Raw genomic sequence first — 14,203 nt, 5'->3', positions numbered from 1 at the left:
CGGCAGAAGTTAGACAGACAAAAATACATACAGTTTTCGACCCCGAGATTTGTTAGACATAAGCATAACAGGCATATTGATCCCTATCCATACTTTTCTGATGTATTTAAATTTCTGTTCTTTGTGAGATCTATAGATGATTGGAATAGTTTGCCTGAAACTATTGTAAATAGTCCAAGCGCATCTGTGTTTGAAAGAAGCATTGCCTCATATTTTCTGGTGTAATGTCGTACCGCATATTTTGATTATGTGCTCTTTTCCACAATGTACCCACTCCTGCCTTAGCCATTCAATAACTGGCAGTAATAAATAAAAAAAAAAAATTGTTCCTGGATAATCTTGCGTGGTGTACATCCTAATGTTGCAATGCATCACGGAGAAAGTGGGGGCGGCGCAACATATTTCCAGAAAGATCTATTTCAGTGATCTCAAACTCGTTCCAGTTCGGGGCCAGATAGCCTACCCTCAAAAAGACAAAGCCCATTGAGGACAATGGTTTAGTATTTTGTGGCAAAGAAAAAAGAGCAGTGGTGTTTCACGTTGCAAATTGGGCGACTCTCAAAGCAACAGCCCAGGGTCCTCGTGCTTTCTTTTTCTAAGCTCGCCGTTTTTCCGACGCCATCTCTATTTTTCTTTGCATGCATAGTACAATTACTTTGGGCCCACACCCGATGTGATAACAAAATTTAAAATGCCAACGTGCTAGCAATTTTGGATAGACCAAGAGCAAGCACACTGCTGCTGCCCTTCTTGCACAATTCACTAAACTCAACAGGCAACGGGGAAAAAAAAAAAAAAAAACATGCGGCAGTTTTTGCTTTTCTGAGGATTTTTATGACAGCATTATAATACAAAGCCTCTATTTTAAAGGTACTTTCTGACAACAAAGAAACCCGAGCTCGTGGCTTTATTTTTTGCAGTCGCTCCTGCTGAGCAAGTGTTCGTGCAGCCGAGGTGCCTCCTTGAGGGAAGAGCTCACACTTGTAGCAAAGAGCTCGCGCGTGTTTGAAACATGTATGTCTAGATAAAATAAGATAAAATGACACATAAAAGAGAAAATTAGTCCACGAGGAGCAGGATTTTTTTACTACGGTTCTTGAGGTGAATGCAAGTGTATAGTTGTACATATTGTAGTTCCGGTTGATTTAGGTTAGAAAACGCAGAGAAGCAAATATTTATACAAAGCAACACTCGGTCCAGAGGAAAACAGAACAGTGCAGAATGCATTATCACTTTGCATGAGCGGAGCTCTTTTTTGAGTGGAAATAAATTGACTACATGCCTATTTTGTGAGACGGGGTATAGTGGAAACCTGCAAGTTGGTTCCCGCCGCAGTGGCAGAGGTAGTTCCTGATTAACGGCATTCTCGTTCGTTTCTTCAAAGGACAACAAAGACCTCCTCGCAATGACGAAGGAGCTCGACGAGAAGATGTCCGTCAAGGAGAACGTCGAGCCGCCCACGGAGTCCGTCGTGCGGCAGACGCGGAGGATCGTTCGGTCCCCTTGGTCTAGGGAGCTCTTGGATATCTCGATGGACAACGTCTTCTCGTCGACGGTGATCACGTACAAGGTGTGCGAGGCAACCTCCGTCACCAGGTGAGGTCGGAGCAGTAGTCCAACACGCAGGAGCAGTAGTGTCGCAGCAAAGATGCTCTGCTGGGCAGGTCCTAGTATGGTGTCTGGAACTGGGAACTAGGCCTTTGACTTGTATCCTTTAAAGGGGCACTGAGGTCAATTCTGAGATTGTCCTTTTGTGCTGACAACTCAATCTAGAGCTCTAAGCATCCCAACAAAACCCGAAATTACAATCGCGCATAGCTTATTTCCTCGTTAATTTGTGTTCAAAGATCCCAACACGCCCTTTTTGGGAAAAATGTTTTTTAGATTGAAGTGGTCGTTGAAGGGCGCTTGTCGGCGAGTGAAAAACGATGGCTTCGCCCGCGCGAAAAAGAGGGGTCTTATACGGGTGTTTCCCTATCAGCCTCTCTTCGAAACGAGTTATAATAAAATCATTCGGAATCTGCACGTATTGTAGGGCTTTCATTGGTCCCCAAATGTAGTCTGCGAGAAAAAAAGAGTGCACATTTTTCTCTTGCACCGACTGAATAGGCAGTTTTGTAATATAGGACTTTGTATATGTGGGAACTAACACCACAATATAAAATCAAAAACAAGCTTTTTCAAAAATGACTTTAGTGCCGCTTTAATTGGGGGCTTTGTGCAGTGTGGGCTATGTTCAGAGTCGACACGGAACAAGGCTACAAGTAAAGGTTTCTTCGCGCAATGCTCAGGTTTTTTTGGTCTTGCAAGGGCAGCTCAGACTTGGGGTTTACTTAGTTTTACCCCGTTTTTATACGACTAACAAGGGTTACTGTGCGGGGGTTAATCGGTATGTCCCGAAAACATGGGGCTCTAAGTATAGTGCAGGGGTGGCCAGGCTGACCCGGCCTAAGAGCCGCAAAGGAAACCACGAACCTTCTAAGAGCAGCCGAAAGGAGGGGGGGGGGGGGGGGGGGGGGCAAAACAAACAACGCTGCCTGGTTATCCCCCCTCCCCTCCCCTCCGAAATCATAAAAAAGCAGCTCGCGGGTCACAACTGCAAGCCGGTAAAAATAACAATGAGAATGTTCCTGGTCCTTTGGGAACTTGAACAAAACGTTGTGACTAGTGGAAGCTATGAATCAGGGGAACCCGGGCTTCCGCGATCTTCAACAAGAAACGATATGGAAGGAGCATACGTTACCTAAAGGGGACAAGTATCACCGGAAAGTGACAAAGGCCGCAAAACAGAACATTTTCTCGACATCAAGTCAAAGTGCATGCGTGTTTTGACAGTCCCTGTCCTTGATGCCTTTCCCCCTAGGGTTGGACAAACTCTCTTGAACAACAAAAGAAACAGGATCTGTGGAAACATACGAGTGAAAAACGGTTCGACTGTACATATGGAGGGCACAACGCTGCCAAACCGCAAGCTGGTCTTTATTCTGAAATCCTTTCTATTTTCCTGGGGAAACGCGGAAAGGGGCGGGGGGGGGGGGGGGGGGGTGTGTCCCCTTACGAGGGATCCGCGAGCCGCACCCTGACCAGCAAAGAGCCGCATGCGGCTCGCGAGCCGCGATTTGGCCACCCCTGGTATAGTGTATGGATGCTGTTGGCATTTCCGAGAGTCTGTCTCTTCCCGAAGGAACGGAGCTCAAATTGCGCCTTGTTGAACCTTTGCTTTTGCTGGAGCTTGTCGACGAGAGTGGCAGCCTTTTCCTTTAGGACGCATTAAAAATCAAATTCGAGATAACTGTACTGCTATGACCCAGTGTATGTTCTTTTTGCTAAGTGTGTTTTGTGAATGGCGCGGTAGTTTCGTGGACAAGTCGATCTCTACGCGGGATGCAGGACATTTGAGTTCACCCCATTCGGGAAGGCTGCCTAGTCTGGCAGATCGGCAACGGACTTCGGCCACTGCGTGGCGTCCCCTCGCACGCGCTCGCAGACGTGACTCTCTTGCCGTGCCACGCTTCAACTTCGTTTCGAGCACGCGGTTCGGGACGGTGATGTCTACGGCACCGCTTGCAGCGGCGATGAGTGATTGTCATCGAGAGACGTTGGAAGCTGGTCATCATGACTTTGACTTGCTGGCGACCGGTGACGACGATGGGATTGTCACAAACGAAATCACCTGTGCATGTCGGGCGGAAGGTCAGAGGGCAAGGGGCCAGGGGCAAGAACAGCGCTAGAGTAACCAAGTAGCACAAGGGGATGCGATCGTACAGTGGCGAGGCGAGCGTGGGGGTGACTAGAATGGAAGCGCATTCATCTAAATTGGGCAGTGTTGCCCAATTTAGACAGACATAAACGATCAGCACTAGTAAAATTGATTATTGCGATTACTAGAGCCCTAACAATCGCAAAGGTTGGTGTTTTGTATATACAAAGTAGCCTGTGAGCATTCCATTTCGAGAATAATCTACCCGTTTAATTTTCCTGTCCCAACCCCCTTAAGGGGGGGACACTACCCAAAAAAGTAAATGTTTGAACTACTTATCTGATCTAAATGACATTTACAGGGCTTGTTTCTGTTGATAACATTTGTGCAAAAAATTGCAAATGTTTAAAGATGAAAGGGGGCGTGTCTTTTAGGAAAACTATCGTTTTGAAATTGCTCATAAATTTGTCATTTTTTTAGGACGGTTCAGAGCAGATAGCAATGGTGCTATTTCTATATTATACCATTTTTTATGACAAAAAAGCCACAAAAACACAAATACGTTTTTTTTTTAAATTTTTATCCTTTGTCCAAAATTTGTTTTTAAGCGTGCAAAATGACAAAAATAAAAATCACAAGCTCATAGCTATCTCCCCCTTAAAATGTCACCCCAGAAAAACTCACAAAAATGAATCCAAGTTACGTAATAACAAAACGATAGTTTTCCTACCATGACAGAATTCACTTTATTTTCTGAGTGCACAAGCTCAGAAAAGCCCCCAGGAGCATAGGTGGGGCCTTCATCTTCAACCGGGCGCTGTTCAGCTGCAATAGCTTCATCGTGGCTGCTTTCGAGCTGTCGAGAGCTTTCGCACGTGCCTTTGATGCGCATCCTCTTGCGGTCTTCTCAACATGCTTGCATGTGTACATGCCAGTGGTCAAGCCTAGCTTGTCCAGGGCCCTTTCAATGCCCCTTGGGCCTGCATTGTACTCCGCAACAGCTAGGACTTTGCTTGGGATATCTCTTCCACACCAAGGCATTGAATTACTTGTTATAGAGTTCTGCGTCTGCATCCTCGAGCAGCATGCAAGAAGGTCTGCCTTGGCCAACCTGTTGCACAAGGACACAAGTTCTTTAGCGATCTTCCTGATGATCAGAGGACGGTGGGGCTTTGCAATGGATGGTTTTCCAGCGCTGAGAAGGACCTGGTGCCTGTTGTGGCACCAGGACTCTTCACTTTGTGGGCAGGCTAAATGGCAGGGCTTTTGATCCGTCGAGTATGTGTAGAAGGCTTGCAAACACTGAATGCTGCATCTTTGGGACGTCTGAAGCACTTTCCTTCAGAGTTGCTGCATAGTATGCCGTTAGTTTTTCGCAACTGCTACTGTAAGCTTCCCCTTGCCTCCCAAGCCCTTTAGCTTGTCGATACCAGCAAAAACACGCTTCGCTACATGGTTAATACAGTCTTCCTTGGTGATCTGTTTGTCATAAAGGTCAAGCTTAAGAACATGCAGAATGCCTTGCTGTCTCCGTCGCACAGTACTGTCATGTACTGCATGTTGTTGAGCTCTTCCAAGCGGCTAAAGACCACACCAGTGGCCTCCACCTCCATTGCGTTGGATGAGCCATAAAAATTCTGGCACACCTCTCAGTCGGTCTATATCCACTCCTCGTGCTTTTCTTCAGCTGGTTTGGGCCCCAGGCTGCAGCTATGGCAGTAATTGCTCCGAGCAGCGTAGTTGAGCACAAGGCCAAAGTCAAGCTCAATTGCTGCGCACATACCGAAGTGCAAAGTGTTGCCTTGCTTGTGCCATGTGCCATCGAAGCTGACTGCTACCCCCACCAACCCGTCGCTGTCACCTGCTCCCTTCTCTTTTCTAAACGCTTGAGCGGCTTCGTGCATCATGTCACGCACAGCATCTATCGCAGCGCAGTGGACCTTGCCGGAAATCGCCTGGAACGTTCTCAGGTGCATAGATTGTGGAGCATTCATTCCATCGAAGAAATTCTACTACTTGGTGAAGTTAATCCCGCAACCACGGCTAACCGCGGCGAAACAAACGGGCAGTTCGGGTTGGCGGCTCAACTTCATGAGTGGCGAGTGTGCAGCTTTTGCGACGTCTCCGCACCCATCGCACACCACAACAAACTAAACATTTGCACCATATCCAGTCTTTTACAGTTCAAGAGACTGTTCGCAGCGCTTGGGGCATAAAAGCAGCGCTATCGAGTTTTTCATTGCCGACACACAAACGAAACGATAACCACCGAGCTGTTCAGAGTCGTCACTGGCGCCATTCATTGCGATTTTCTACGTGTTGCTGCACTGCTCAAAGCTCCAGCGGCACTGTCGGCAGCTCAAGGCACCGAGGCCATCGGTCGCGGTGGATCGTCAAGCGCAGGCGGCCGCCCAGTGGTGCATCGGCCTCTTGGCTTCGAGAACCGATTTCTTTTTCCAACCGAAAACCTTGTTCCGGGCATTTTGCGACAAAAGAAATGCTAATTCAAAGCATCAAAGAGATGGCACGCAGATCCAGCTTTGGGGAGAATCAAACGAGGCCTGGCATGGGATTGAAAAGCCTCGCGATGCGAGACGTGCGAGAAAGTGTCACATGTTGCATTTCCACCGACTACAGCCAGAGTTTCGGTTTTCTGGCCAATCAGGGTGCGTCATTGTTAGATTTTTCATTTGTGTTATCAGCTTCTGCCTGCGTGTGGTCAAAGTCTCGATAGCGGCGTGCATGCACTATGAAAAGAAAAAGAAACGCAGTTTCGAACGAGGGTAAATGCTCTGCGGTGGGTCTATTCCTTTTGTTGCGCGAATGCTTCGAAAATGGCGTTTGGGGAAAGTTTCTTGGGGTCCGAGGTGCCATGTGGATGCCACCAGCGTGCCAATAAACGAAGATTTCTGCTGTTTTACGGCACAGACGTGAACACACCGAAATAATCTGGAAAAACGTTTTTTGGTCGAAAATCGCAATTTCTTGCATCTCATGCCCTTCGTTTTGGACCATAAAGCCCGACCAGAAGTCGCGCACCTTTTTTCGATTTTGGAGCATGTTTCATGTGCTTCAGCAGATAGCAGTGCTAATACTATTGCTTTGTCCTCTTCCGAGTTCTTTCGCTAGTGTCGAATTTTCGCCGAGAAAGAAAGTTGACGTAGCCTCAATTAGTCTGCTTTAGCCGATGAAAGGGTTACTTTTATTTTAAAGTGACGGGTGCTCTACCATTTCTGAACACTAATCAAACCACCTTCCTGACGATTCGAAATATTTAATATTGGCAATTGCGCAAAAATTAAAGGAAGCATTTAGTTGACCTTCAAGCATTGTTTGTTGTTATCTGCCTTCTTGAGTTACCACACACTGCAGAACTAATGAATGGACACATCCGATGGTTAGGAATTATTAGTGAGAGCAACAAACATCCGGAGCAGTACGTTCTATAGAAAGAAAAACTTAGTACGCAACGAGTTAATGTATCCAGTATTTCTTGCCTCCATCTACCAGATGTTAGTGCCACGAACGATTCGCCCCGTCCTTTTCTTACAGCATGCCACTGACATGCCGTTATGTGGTACTTACTCTCTGCACCCTTTGAGATATTTCTAAGCTCCTTACGAGGCACCCTTTATTGACAGCGAAGCCCATTCCACACGAGCATCGTTGGGAGACGAGCTGAAAGTAATCCTGAGAAAAAGACAAAAGCTTTTTGTGACCAGATGAATGCCGCTGAAGCCAGTGTTCCGACCTCTGCTCTGCGTAATTTCAGCAACCGTTTCTTTAACGTTATATTTTAGCGCCAGTAACCAGATTTACTGCTATTGTAATGACCAGGGCATTGAATTGAAATTGTAGGGGGAAATCTCTGAACAATCGGGGGAATTTGAAGGGTCTACTGGGTGATTCAAGGAGCGACCAGGCTCTTTAAATCGTCCGCGAAATTTGGTTTCTTAACCTATCTCGCTACGACTTTGTGCAGCGTTGCCCGCAGATGGTGCATTTAGTTTGTAAAATTTGCAAAGAGCGAACTTACCCGAGGAAAAAGTAAAAAAAAGAAAATGGTTTAGCTCCTATGGAAACGCAGCGAAGCCACCGGTCTTTAAACCATAAAGCGCTCTTTGCAAATTTTACAAAAAAAATGCACCATCTGTGGGCAATGCTGCGCAAAGTCGTAGCGCGATAGGTTAAGAAACCAAATTTTGCGGTCGATGTAAAGAGCCTGGCCGCTCCTTGAATCACCCAGTAATTTGGTGTACACCGAGTTGCTTCACTCCCGCCAGCGACTCCTCGTTTATTTTCGAGTAACATTGTGCGTAACTGAACTTTCTTTTCTTCCTTGTATGTTACCGTTTTTCTTGCAAGTTTTCTTTTTTTTTTTTTTTTTTTTTTTTGCACGTTACTTATGTGCTTTTTTTCTTGTGTGTTACTTTTTTTTTCTTCCCTGCATGCATGTTATACATGTTCTACTTGCTTTTACCCGTATGCCTTTTTTTCCTTGTGCATTACCTGTTCTTGTTCCTGCCGCTATGCATATATTTAATTTCTTTGCTTGTTACCTATGTTTTTTTTCTTTCTTGCATGCATGTTACACGTTTCTTTTCCCTTGCTGTTATTCATGTACCTCTTTTTCCTTGGCATTGCCCATGTTTTTTTGTCTCTTTTTGCATGCGTGTTGCCCATATTTCAAGATTCATTTTGGCACAAATTTGACAGCAGCTGGAAAACGATTGTGGGGTTCCTCAACCCCAAGGCATGAACTGCACGCCAGGGGCCCCAAGTTCGACGCTCGGCAAGAGAGTCAGCAAAACTGTTGCGATTAGCAAGTGCTGCGTACAACCTCGGTGCCGGCCGATCGCGTCGGTTGGCAGATCTTGCCCGACTTTCTCGCCGAGCGTCCAGCTCGGAGCCACGGTACAGCAAAGTGCAACACATTCGGCCTCAAGCCGACACTAGAACTGCCGTTTCTCCTGGGATTACAGAGTGAGGGCCGCAGTGTCTGTGGAAAAGTCGAGCGGGACCGCCGTCATGACACCAGTTCGCCGCTCTTCCCGGCATGCCCCGCGGCGTTCCAACGTGCTGGTGCCGGACGGGGTGCTGTACAAGCCAAACCCAGCCCTCGACGACCTGTAAGTCTGTGCGGTTTGTGTGCGGCCAGATACCTGCAGGGCGGCACAGATGGAAGAGATGTGTTGGAGTCAAGCTAGTTGTGTCACACTTACGAATAAAACCACCTGAACGTATACAGATATACCGAAAGAAAGGCAAAAAAACTCTGGACTGTCAACTGTATATTAACGGGGACCTTCTTTTACAGCAGCAGCTGTTATGGGGTCTTCCCGCCACTGCAAGCGATGTCCGTAGTTGATGTTGCAGAGGGGTATCCGTCGTCAATGCTGCTTGATCCCTGAAAGAGATCGCCTGCCGCCCGCGGGGATCGAACCTGGGTCCACTGCCTGCGAAGTGGAGGCATTACCACAGCGCTACGCCACAGCTTTCACAACCCGCCCTTCACTTGGTGTTTTTGTAATACCCGATGCCCACTGCACGCGCTCTCTGGAAAAGTACAAAGAAATAGCCGATATCTAGATGTTGTTGTAGAACAGTCAATGCCAGGAGCTCAAGACGCGCTTCCACACGCTCTGAACAAAGAGGAAACAAAATGGTCGGATGTGTATTTTGTTCCGAACGCTTTTGTTCACGCACCCCACGGTGCGTGAACACGATGCCGATGCCCAACTACTTCGCTTCGAGTGTACAGTGGATGAACACAGAACTGCTCAGTTTTTCCTTCCTCTAATTTGGTTCTCCTACAAGTTAGAAATTTTGAAACAAAACCAAAAATTAACAATGCTGAATGCTGGGCTAGTTGGTATTGGCCTTGGGTTGCCAAGGGCATGGTAGCGCTTTTTAGACGAAAGAAAGAAAGATAAGACAGACACGAGCGCTTTTTAAGTATTAAGTATTTTTAAGTATAAAATTAAGTACAGAACAAGCGTGTTGGTGACAGTATCCACCACGAGGAAGGTAACAGAAAAGGGGACGAACAACAATGACTTCCATGAAGTCATTGTTGTCTGTCCCCTTGTCTGTGTTGCCTTCCTTGTGGTGGAAAATCGAGAAGGTCTGCATTTTAGAAATTTCAAGCTTGTAGAACCAAAGTAAAAAAAAAGACAAGTTCTTATTAATATACAGTTGATAGTCCAGCATTTGGTTGCCTCTCTTGCTACATGCCTACTGCGATATCCCAGAGATGGCCGATCTAAAACCGAAAGCAAATCGGGTGAAAACAAGAGGTAAGCTAACTTTCAGTGTGCGATAAAAAAAGAAAATGTAAAATTTTGTAACCCGCAAAACCTACAAACGCAGGGACGGGCAATGAACCACAGACGACTGTCCTTCCCAGAGAGTGGTGTTTGCTTATCTCCCGCCGTGGTTAAGTAACGCCCTTTTTGCCGAGGTCGACATTGGTTGGGACCCCGCAATTACTCGAAGAGGGCTACATTCATAATATTCCGAAAAAAAAAAAAATAGGGTGTGGGCCATCTTTCATCTTGGGATATTGCGGCATATACCTCCAGCTGGTTTTATTAGTCGGAGGAGACGATCGTAAGACGAACTTGAAGATCGGTGCTTGCACGTACACGCAACTTTGGATGTCGCATGCAATGCACAAACAAACTTTGAGCAGACCCTAGCGTGCGGTGCCGTCCCTAATAACCTGTACCTCCTCTCCCGTTCCAGAGCCTGACGGGATCCACCCCCAAACGGCTTCTTTCAGACCAGTGCGGCGTTACCAAACACTTCCTCACATTTTTAATAAAGAACCTAAGACCATGCAGCACCTTCACCTGTCCTTGCCGGTGTTTGTCGCACCGCCGTCGGGAGGTGGCGCACTAGGAACGTCGTGTCCGTTGTGCCAGGCCTCGAAAGCGATCAAAAAGACCATGAACAGAAGCATAACGTTAACGTAGAATACGCTGTCCGGTTTTTCCCGAGCGGCCTCGCGCACACCTTCTTCGTACTGGGCCTTACGCTCCTGGTAGGACTTGACGGCGTCGCCGTAGTGCTGCCGGTAGAACTCGTCGAAGTTGTAGATCGGCGTTCGTCCCTTCATGATTGGCTTCTTGCCCGGCCGCTGCCAGTCGGTGGTGGGGCCTCTGGATTGGCGCAGCGGCGACCGCGTGCCAATCGTTTCCTCGTCGTATTTTGTCCTTAGGGCCTCGCTGGACAGAGTGTCGTACGCAACCGTGATCTCTTGGAAGCGTTGGTTGGACGTGTCGCTGCCTTTGGGGAAGAAAAAGAAACGGACGGGGAGCATCATCGAAGGTGACTGCGCGTCCCCAAATGTTTAGTCGCGACTAGAGCCACAAAATAAGCTACGCTCAGGGTGTCCGCACTACATTCTTAAATTTCCTTGCGGGCGCTGCAGTTTCATTACTTGGTGTGGAGCGGGCACAAGTGATGGTCGTCACGGCTCGAAAAGGCAACTTCCTGCGGCGAGGAGCTCTGGCCGTGTCGTGTTGCTCAGTCACGAACGGCGTTGGTTTTCTGGAGCACTGAAAAGTGTTTCCTGCGATTTCGGTTTGAGTTCCAGGTAACTGGCAACCATGACACTAAGGAGCAAGAGGGCTGAAGTGTCATTACTCCGGAGCGCACCTCATTTAGTGACTCTAGTTACGATGTGATAGTAGGGACATGATAGTGAGTTGCAGTGTTGGGAAGTCCTCTAAGTACATTGTGCAACTACTACTTCAAGTAGGTTTAGGAATCTTGTACTTTCTCTCAGTATGTGCTTTACTTGAAGCAATTTTTTATGGTACTTTACGAAGAAAGTACAACTCCCAACTTCAAAGCACATTCCCCAAATTTGGTCACGGTGAAATTAAGCTCCCTCAAGGCCCATGCACTCGTATCCCTGGCCTTCCTAGTAAAGTAAAGCCACCTTTAACAAAAAAGAAAAAAAAGAATATTGTGTGAAAATGCATTATCGTCCGGTCATTTCTCCCAGTGACGTAATGGTGGCAATAAAACTGACGCAAATAGGTGCCCTCTAAGTTGATCGTGTTAAATAGTTTGTCACAGGGAGCCTTTATTCAATATTTGTCGCCATTTCCGAAAATAGCTGATGCACAACCAGCTGCCCTTGGGGAAATGCATACAAATAAAAAAAAAAAACCTGTAGGGGAATGCAAGGGCATCATGGAAGATTGTGCTAAAAAAAGTACTTTAAAAATACTGTGGGGTTCGAATGAAATGCGAACGCTGGAGTGCGTGGCCGTCAACAAACGCTGTGCTTCCTGGAGGCCTGTGGAAACTGATAAAACTGTGGGATGGAGAGTAGGGCACTGCGAGGGAGTGTGTCCTACTCCAACGTGCTTGAACCTCGCCCAGCACAACCCAAGCTTCCATGCTGCACGGGGGTCGTGCTGGAAGTTTTGTTGCTATTCGCATTTCGTTTGAACACGATAGTACATCGTATTTAAAGTATTTTACTTCAAGTGTATTCGCATTTCGTTTGAACACGATAGTACATCGTATTTAAAGTATTTTACTTCAAGTGTAGTGCATTTGAACACGATAGTACATTGTATTTAAAGTATTTTACTTCAAGTGTAGTGACCAGTGTAATTACTACTTTACATGAAGTACATAATCCCCCCATTTACATTGTACTTGGCTTACTTTTTAGGTGTATTTTACCCAACACTCGTAAGCGGTGGCGCATTTCACACGCATACGGATCCCATCGGCGTATTTTACCCAACACTCGTAAGCGGTGGCGCATTTCACACGCATACGGATCCCATCGGCCCGGTGCTTCATGTGGCTCTGAAGTCGGGATCTTTCAGAAAAGGCAATGCCTCATTCATGAAGGCCTCTCTGTATTCCCCAAGACGATAAAAACAGCAGGGATGTCCTTCGGCTGTCCCACCTCCAGTGCGAGCTTCCTGCCTTCAATCATGCTTCAGTGTCTCACGAGCTTTGAGCATGTGTCCATAATCAAAGAACAACAGAGGGCAAAGAGCGCGTTCTGAAAGCCTGGCATTGGAATGAGACTCTCTGTTGTTCTCATTTTGTCGGTGACAAGATGAAGCCATGGCCCCATCCACTCTCCCGCGCACCTGTAGTCTTCAGGCAAGTTCTACCCCGGAAGTTTGATGGAAGCGGAAATTCGACACTATTCCGCCAGTTGTTTCGAATTTTCATGTGTTCTGCTGCTTGAGAACAGGATAGGGAGCATGCCTACTGATGGACCTTTTGCAGAAATATAGGTTTGGGGGTACCTAGCCCCAAACACATCGGCTACATCCTGTTGGCTCAGTGTGTTGCGGTGACCCAGAAGAGGCTTCCCCCAAACCCGCTTTTGTCCCCATTCTGGATTATGTTTCGCCCCACTTCCCTTCCTGCTCGGCCTGCCCAAAGAGAGAAAGGGTAACAGTTCCATTTTCTTACGAATCCATATTTCTGCACAAGGTTAACTGTTTATCTCTATGGGGATAAGATTCCTGTAGGCTCCGATACTTTAGCAAAACCGAAAGCCGTTACCAAGAGATGTAGACAGATCGCCCTGTCTCTTGTTCTAACGATACTCGGCCAGTCGCACAACCCGGAATCACCACGACCATCCTCCAACACCACCTCGTTGCCTTCTAGCGTGATTTGGACGCCCGTGCACGTTCCAACTTCACAGGACGCCGAAGCGCTATCGAAGGTAGGAACCTCCCGCTGTGCTCGTCCCGTCGGAAATTCATTATCGGTGCTCACCTCTGTTTTTGTCCGGATGGTACTTCATGGAAAGTCTGTAGTAGGCGGCCTTGATCTCGTTTGCCGAGGCTTGCGGTGTCACTTCGAGGATATCGTACAGCGTCCGCGACTTGCGCGAAGCAGACTGCCGACTGCTGAGAGTTGTTCCCCATGCAGTTCGCGGAATGGAAAGCAACCGAAACCGCATGATCGCCTAGCAGGCGATGGTCTTAGTTTGTCCTCTTGTGGAAGGCTAGACACAAAGAAGTTACGAGTTCGCATTGCGCTACATGTCCTGCCCAAGAGGGGACGGACGCTGTAAATTTACAACGTCCATTCATTTGAACAGAGGTCAGATGGTCGGGTCGGCTGCTACATCGGGCGACGGGGCAACCATCTTTGAACAATTTTGACTCGCCACCGCCAGGGTGCCATTAATGTCGTAGCGCATTAAGAAAATATGAGAAGAATATCTGTGAAAACCAAGGGAAGGGTAAAAATTTAGTTTGATTAAATTAGCTTGAACATTACTCAATGTAGTGCTAACTTTTAAGCGCACTCTTTAGCCAGGTGTCGCAAGCCAGCACCCGATTCTGAGGCTTTATGGATTTTTCCCTCTGCTTTCTTCAAGCCACAGCCACCACAGCCAGCCCGGCCAGCCGAAGCCAAAACACGGCGCAAGGGCCGAAACCAAACCGAACCGCTTTGGACACGGGGAGTTTGCGAATGTTACAGTGCAAATGTCCCAAATACTGC

At 47.3% G+C, this 14,203-nt stretch overlaps 2 protein-coding genes across 2 annotated transcripts in view; one reads left to right on the top strand and one right to left on the bottom strand.

Annotated features, from left to right (window-relative positions):
- Positions 1-10,541, top strand: part of LOC8031701 — a 27,973-nt gene extending 17,432 nt beyond the window's left edge. Inside the window, exons 10-12 of the mRNA XM_029988512.4 lie at positions 1,385-1,596; positions 8,683-8,829; positions 10,445-10,541. Of these exons, the coding sequence (XP_029844372.3) occupies positions 1,385-1,596; positions 8,683-8,829; positions 10,445-10,451 (366 nt within the window). The 3' untranslated portion in view covers positions 10,452-10,541. The remainder of the gene's footprint in view (positions 1-1,384; positions 1,597-8,682; positions 8,830-10,444) is intronic.
- On the bottom strand, positions 10,534-14,203 carry LOC8031700 (dnaJ homolog subfamily C member 30, mitochondrial). Its single transcript, XM_002406879.5, has 2 exons — positions 13,469-14,203; positions 10,534-10,987 (listed from the first exon to the last, which is right to left on the bottom strand). Exons 1-2 carry the CDS (start codon positions 13,653-13,655, stop codon positions 10,548-10,550), a joined length of 627 nt encoding a protein of 208 aa, XP_002406923.3. The 5' UTR covers positions 13,656-14,203; the 3' UTR covers positions 10,534-10,547.

Source organism: Ixodes scapularis, unplaced genomic scaffold, assembly GCF_016920785.2.
Source record: "Ixodes scapularis isolate PalLabHiFi unplaced genomic scaffold, ASM1692078v2 PGA_scaffold13__105_contigs__length_92229423, whole genome shotgun sequence".
In the NCBI taxonomy this organism is placed as follows: Eukaryota; Metazoa; Arthropoda; class Arachnida; order Ixodida; family Ixodidae; genus Ixodes; species Ixodes scapularis.
The sequence above is the reverse complement of the archived record's forward strand: the minus strand, read 5'-3'. Positions and strand labels throughout refer to the sequence as shown.